A 7790-nucleotide genomic window follows, 5' to 3' on the forward strand; every position below is an offset into this window, starting at 1 on the left:
AAAACCAAGAAAATTGAGAAAACAAGAAGGTGCACCAAATGATACTCAAAATGAAAGTGATAATAAAGGAGAAAATCAAGATATCTCCGATAATGAAAAAGAAGAAAATGAAAATAATGAAACCTCAATAAATTATATTTTCTCCAAGAAAAAATGAAATCGAAAAAGGATCATTCCAAATGAATCCTTTGCTTATTCCATAGCTATTGATATAATAAATGATGAAAATGATCTTGAACCAATATCGATAAATTAATGCAGAAAAAAACCTAATTGGCCAAGATGGAAAGATGCAATTGAGGCAGAGTTAAAATCATTAGATACAAGGCAAGTCTTGTAGCCCAAGGTTTTTCTCAAATGCTAGGAATTGATTATGAAGAAACATATTCCCCAGTAGTTGATGCAACCACACTCAGATTTTTGGTAAGTTTAACAGTTTCTCAATGCCTACACATGAGATTGATGGATTTCATAACTGCATATTTATATGGGTCACTTGACACAGACATCTATATGAAGGTCCCTGAAGGACTAAACTTACTAATAAAGAATGCACCTAGAGAAATGTTTTCTATAAAATTAAAGAAATCATGGTATGGATTAAAGCAATCTTGGCGAATGTGGTATAATCGTTTGAGTGAATACCTTATGAAAGCAGGATTCAAAAATAACCAAATTAGTCCATGTGTATTCATCAAATGATCTCAATCAGGTTTCCTAATAATTGCTGTGTATGTAGATGACTTAAATCTGATTGGAACTCCAAGAGAAATTGAAATAACAGCTAAATATTTGATGAGGGAATTTGAGATGAAGGATTAAGGAAAAACTAAATTTTGCCTTGGACTACAAATTGAATATTTTGAAAAATGGAATATTTGTCTATCAGAGCAATTATACTGAGAAAATTTTGAAACTGTTTTACATGGACAAAGCTCATAAATTAAGTTCCCCAATGGTGATACGATTACTAAACATAAAGGATGACCCATTCCGTCCACAAGAAGAAAACGAAGAAATTTTAGGCCCTAAAGTGCCATACTTGAATGCCATTGGTACTTTAATGTACTTAGCAAATAATACAAACCTGATATAGCATTTTTTGTAAATTTGTTAGCTAGGTATAGTAATGCACCAACAAAAAGACATTGAAATGGTATAAAACATCTATTTCGATACCTAATGGGAATTATAGACGTTGGATTATTTTTCCAGTCAGAAAATGATGCCATACTTACTGGATATGGTGATGCAGGATATCTATCTGATCCACATATGGCCAAGTCACAAACTAGATATGTATTTACATATGCAGGAATCGTAATATCTTGGAAATCAACAAAACAAACTCTAACTGCTACATCCTCAAATCATGCAGAACTTATAGCTTTATTTGAAGCCAGTCAAGAGTGTGTATGGTTGAGATCCATGATCGGAAAACTCCAAGAAGATTGTGGGTTAAACGATACAACTAGGGCACCAACTACAATTTATGAAGATCAGGATACATGTATCAACCAAGTCAGAGAAGGATACATCAGGGGCGACAGAACAAAACACTTATCACCAAAATTATTCTTTGCACATGATTTGCAGAAAGATAAAAAGATAAAAGTTCAAGAAATTCAATCTTGTGAAAACCCTACTAATTTATTCACAAAGTCACTTCTGTCAAAGCAATTCGAGTATTTGATATCCAAGATTGGGATGTGCCGATTTAAAGACATATATTAGCTTCAGGGGGAGAAATATACTCACTTTATTTTTTTTTCCTTTGATCAGGATTTTACCCCAATTGGGTTTTTCCGATAAAGGTTTTTAATGAGGCAGTTTTAGGACTATGAATGTCATAATAAAATTCCCACATATATGTAATGCATCCAAGGGGAGTGTTATAATTGATTTGACAACTCATTTGAATGCATTGAATTGTATAATCCTATCTTCTTCAATAGTAATTTACTTGTACTTTTACTTGTATATTATACTATATATATGTGCATCATCTTGTATTACTATTTACAATAAAAAGCGACAAATATATAAGTTTATCAATCCCTTATATATTCTACCTACTTTTTAACAAATATATGATTGAAAGAATAATAAACAAAAACAAATAAGGTTCAGTGTAAAATATAGCATCATCAATAGCGTGGAATACCCGATCTGGCGACAGTTGTAAAAGACTTGTTGTGTCAGTTGTTAATCGAAGCAACATGAGGTGACACAACAATAATAGTTGCGTTGGTGGTGAAATAAGAAGCATAAAGTGGTACTGAGATAGTAGTTCTAATCTTTCTTTATAGCGCCAGTTTCTCGAAATCGATAAAACAAACGTGCTTAACTGAAGCCTTTAGAAGGTTTGTGGCGTCCATTTTTTTATTTTTATTTTTTGTAATATTTATTAATATCCAATAATCCACAATATTCCAATACAATTCAACACTCAATCGTATCGTACTTTATACTAATGTTAAGGTAAAATAACAAATGTCACACTCTCGTTAATTAATTGTACACTTGGCATAAATTCATTTGCTTAGTGAAACCATGTAAGTGCTAACTAGACTATAATTTAGAAAACACAAGATTTGAAGTTCAACATATATATATTTCTTCTGGTTTTTAATAGCTACTACATTTCTGTTTGTCACGCTTTCCGATGCTTAATTTTAATCTTTAATATCTTTAATTTCATATGATAAAAAAAATTCCAAAGTTAAATTTATAAAAATATGCATTAAAATGAATTAAATAAGATTACATTTGACTATATTTTATATTAAATATAGAGAAGTACATGTCAAATAAAATTAGTTAACCTAGCTTAAATGTACACTTACCAAGTTAAAACCTTAATTAAACGTAAGACGTGATTGTTATTTTGGTAACTTAAAAAATGAAGTTCCTCAATCAAAAGACTTGAACTATAACTCTAACTTGAATGATAAAACTTAAATTCAAAAGTTTTAAAAGTTACAACTCGATCTAAGGGACAAGATATCTAAAATATAAAATATTAATAACTTCTTGTAAACAATCTCTTTTAAAATTATAAAGATTTAATCTTGGAGAGACTGATGAATGTTGAATGAAAGATTTTCTGTATTGTTATGAAGAATTGATGTATCTTGCTATCTTCAACAGATAAATAAAATAGTAAGGAATTTGATAAGTTCAAATTAGTTTGAACACATCTTCCTAATAAGTAGAATTTGCTAAACAACAAATACAAAAAAAATAATTCAATTTAAACTTAACTTAAACATAGAGTAATAGTTGTTGGTTCAAAAGAATTTAAACTAAGATTATCAAAATTAACAATAAGTTCTACAGATTTGATACTTTTTCTAAAATGTAGGGATTATGATTTTAATTCAAATTTAAAATTCAAATTTCAAGCTTCTGATAAAATAGCTTTCGAACTTAATAATTACTCTAGTCTATTTAAATTAAAATTGTTTAATACTAACAAATAAATAATCATATACATTAAAGTAACATAAATTATATGAACTAACTTAATATTGACTATCATCAAACAAAGTAAAATGTAAATCAAACATATAAATTAAAAATCAACTTGTGTGAGCTACACCTTTCTAAACACCTGACGAGTGATAAAATTAATGGGAGGTATCAAATTCGCGTCCCTAACTTTTGATAGTTTCCTTTCACTAATCTCTTTCTTTCCTATGTAGTTTTGCTTATTTATTTAGTTTTTTTTCCTAACGATCCTATCCTAGTCCAGATTGTTTTGTGTTTTGTGTTTTGTAGGTAACTTTTCCTACGTTATCTTGGTGCTACTCATCTCTTATTTTTCAGAGCTCTCACTAACGGAGAATATTAATTTTCTACAAAGAAAAAAAGAAAAAATAAATAAATAAAAGGAAGTTGTTGCTTTTTTACCGTCCAAAAACCTCTCATGGGTTTCAAGTATTGTGTGCCAATGCTATAACAATCCTAATGACAATTGACAAAACATAATCACATAAAGCAGAATGCAACGAATTGAAGCATGCATCATGATTAATCTTGTTTTGGTGCAACTTTTATGGTTTTAACAGCTAACAACTGTCCTATCTTTTACTTGCAAAAAAAAAACTTCCATTTTGTCATAATATCCTTTTTGACTCCGATATCCATGTTCCACTTTCACCACACTCCTCCTTTCTCTTCACTTTCGTTCCATTTAGACATGGGAAAACGGTCGGTCGGTCGGGTTTTGGGTCGGATTAATTTCGGTCGGGTCATTTTCGGATCGGGTCAGTTTCAGGTCGGATCACTCCGGGTTTCGGGTCGGTTCGGATTGATCCAACGGGTTACCATAAAATATCAGAATATCCAATCGACTAATTCAACATAAAAAAAAAATCATTAAAATGTCTAAAATGCATCATACTACAAAAAAAAAATATCCAAATGAATCAATTTAAATGTATAAATAAGAACATGTTAAATAGCAAATTGTTCAAACACTTCATCTTCATTTTGATTTTCTTCTTCGCCTTCATCTTCTTTTTCATCTTCATCTTCTTCATCTTCATCTTCATCTTTATCTTCTAAATCTTTGTTAGTTTCTTCATTACACATTGGTGGAAGATCAACCTCTAATCCATTTTCAAGTGGATCTATCAACATAAAACAAATTCACAAAATAAACTATAGTTTTAGTTTAACGAATTGAAGATCATATTATTTGCATTCAAAACTCAAATAATTGATAAATTTACCTTCTTTTACTTTATAACCAAATAGCCAACTACGACTAGTAATTAAAGCCTCAGCAGTATCCGGTTGAAGAGAAGCTCTATACTTAGTAAGCACTCTACCTCCTAAGCTAAAAGCTGACTCGGATGCAACAGTAGTAATTGGAATGGCTAATAAATCCCTTGCCATACGCGCAACCTGTGCATGTCGAGTTTCATTTGTTTTCCACCATTGCAATACATCTAGTTCAAGATGATGATCAAGCCTAGACTCCTCAAGATAAATATCTAATTGTGACAAATTTGCACTAGTCCCTACAGCAAAAGATGAAAATCCCTATTAAAGTACTAGTAATTAGAAGGTTAAAATAATAACAATACAATTATAAAAAACTTCAAAAAAAAAAAAATACTTACAGGAAGATCATCATCCACGACATGACTACTAGCTTCACGGTCATAGGGAGTATCATTCCTTACATACTCCGCAAATAAATCATAGAGTTTGTCTTTGACTTGGTTGGCTTTCCAGGACCCATTTTGAGGATCCAAGTGTTCAAAACAATATTTGATCAATTGAAATCTATAACGAGGATCCATCATGGCAGCAAAAGAAAGAACAACGCTATAATTTTCCCAATATTTATCAAATTTATTTTTCATATTCTTTGCCATATCTTTTAAAAACTCATCTTCACAATCAGCATATTGTATCAACAAACATTCGATTCTCCACACACTTTTAAAGTACAAGTTGGCAGTTGGATAATTTCTCCCCGAAAACTGTTTTGTTATATCATCAAAAGGTTTTAAAAGTGCAACAATTTTTTTAACCTTTGACCAATCATCATGTGTAGGAATATTAGGAAGGTCTTTGTCAATTCTTTTCAGGTTTTCATAACAAGGACAATAAATCAATGCCCTTTCAAGCATCCTATAGGTAGAATTTTCCATCTTATAGGACAATCCAACCACAACCTTTTAGAAATACTAACACCAATACCAATTGCACACTCCCTCAACTTTGCTTTTCGTACTTCAGAACCATTTATATACTTAACCAAGGTCTTTATTGTTTTTATTTCATCTCCAATGACCTTCAAACCATCTTGAACAATTAAGTTCAAAATATGAGCACCACAACGAACATGAAAATAATCACCATAAGCAAGCAATGGATTATACACACTTAGACTATGAGCAAGCAATTTTTGCATATTATCATTGTACTTAGCATTGTCTAATGTGATAGAGAACACCTTTTGTTGAAGCTTCCATTCTTTTATAATTGCAATTAACCTTTCATGTATCATGTTGGCATTATGAGGAGGGGGGACATGACAAAAGGCAATAATCTTATTGTGTAACTTCCAATCATCATCAATATAATGTGCAGTTAATGAAAGATAACCCTCATCCACAATCGAATGCCACATATCAGTAGTTAAGCAAAATTTTGAAGACACCCCAATGCTCATTTGTTTCTTCAACTTAAGTTTTTCATTTTTATGGACTTCTAAGCAATACTTCTTAGCGGTTTTTCGACAAATAAATTTACAATCTTCATTTAAGACGCTATGTATAGCTCGATTTCCAGCATCTTCAGCAAATGTAAAGGAATAACCATGTCTTATAATTGCCCTAGCCGCTAATTGCTTATACATGGAAGGGTCAAAATGTTTTAGATCACCCTTGTCTTTCTTACCCTTTTTTTGTTTGTTAATTTCAAAAGTAACTCGTGCAAAGCAAGACTCACTATGACGCTTAAAATTTGTGGTTCCATTAGTAGAATGAGCAAGAATAGGACCTTGTTTGCAATATTTACAAAGAGCTCTTGGAATATTGTCCTCAAACATGTGACCATCAAAACAATCATAATCCTTCCAAACAGGAGAAGTCCATTTTCTTTTTTTACATTCGGACAGTGGCGCATTCATGTTGTTTGTAGCTGCTTGCTCTTCTACTCATAAAGACAAAGAAACAAGTTTGTATCAAGCTGATTACTCAATGACCGACTTAGCAAAATTAAACATTAGACTAATTTATAAAAAAACATTCAGTTAAACTAATTTATATAAAAAAAACAAATTTATTCATAACTTACCCACACTTGGACATGAATTCGCACTACATGAAGAAGAGATTGAAAATCCCGGTGAAATAATTGGAGTTGAAGATGGAGTTGAGGATGAAGATGGTGAGAGTTGAGTATATCCTTGAATTATTGGAAGATTTGGCATTGAAAATGGAGATTTTGGAGGTCTTCGTTTTTGTTTTGACATGCTTATCAACAAACAAACAACATACAAAAAACCCATACATTATAAACCCAGACTCTACACAACAGCAACACAAATTTTTAAAGCAGCAAACTTACTTAACTTGTACTACAATTCAATCAATCAACCAAGATCGCCAATAACATAACCAATAATAAGAATTTAACTAACACAGAACACCAATTTCGCAGAGAAGTACACCCTTCAAATTACAGTCCACAATAAGCAACTACATCGACAAATAGGAGCACAATGTAGTCAGCCGTTCAAGTACCACGATTGGTATTATTCATGTCTTTCACTCCTTGATCACAGTTACAGACGAACATGATTCAGATCTGACAAAATCTAGCTCATATACAAAGCATTTTCAGGAAAGCATGTACCAAACAAAAAGGTGGAGTTTTTAGTGTTTTGTGAGCTCCAAAAGTAACCCAAGAACAAACTATCCACTATAGTACTGAAATCTTTACGACACCTAAAATTCGTTTTGACTATCAGGCTTTGTTTTCCTACACCAAACTTAATTAAACGTCCTCGGAGGGTTGCAAATGCTGACATATCTTTCCCTCTTCAAATTGTAATTGATTTAAAAACTTCCGAAATATTTCAATTCAACCCTCAATTGGCATCACAAATCAGAATTAACAAGAATCAACAACAACAACAAAGAATCAACAATGGCGGAACAACAACAAATCATAACTTACATTTGGAAATAGGAAAATTTGGAAATAGGAAACGCAGTTTAGGATCAGATTAAAGAATGAAAACTTCTGAAATATTTGAATTCAACCCT

General features: G+C 31.4%; 1 protein-coding gene across 1 annotated transcript; it reads right to left on the minus strand.

Annotated features, from left to right (window-relative positions):
- Positions 1-4286: 4286 nt before the first annotated feature.
- LOC130827571 (zinc finger BED domain-containing protein DAYSLEEPER-like) lies at positions 4287-5653 on the minus strand. Its single transcript, XM_057693327.1, has 3 exons — positions 5130-5653; positions 4737-5049; positions 4287-4634 (listed from the first exon to the last, which is right to left on the minus strand). The coding sequence occupies exons 1-3, from the start codon at positions 5643-5645 to the stop codon at positions 4459-4461; spliced, it is 1005 nt and encodes a 334-aa protein (XP_057549310.1). The 5' UTR covers positions 5646-5653; the 3' UTR covers positions 4287-4458.
- Positions 5654-7790: the final 2137 nt, after the last annotated feature.

Source organism: Amaranthus tricolor, chromosome 11 (genome assembly GCF_026212465.1).
Source record: "Amaranthus tricolor cultivar Red isolate AtriRed21 chromosome 11, ASM2621246v1, whole genome shotgun sequence".
Lineage (NCBI taxonomy): Eukaryota > Viridiplantae > Streptophyta > Magnoliopsida > Caryophyllales > Amaranthaceae > Amaranthus > Amaranthus tricolor.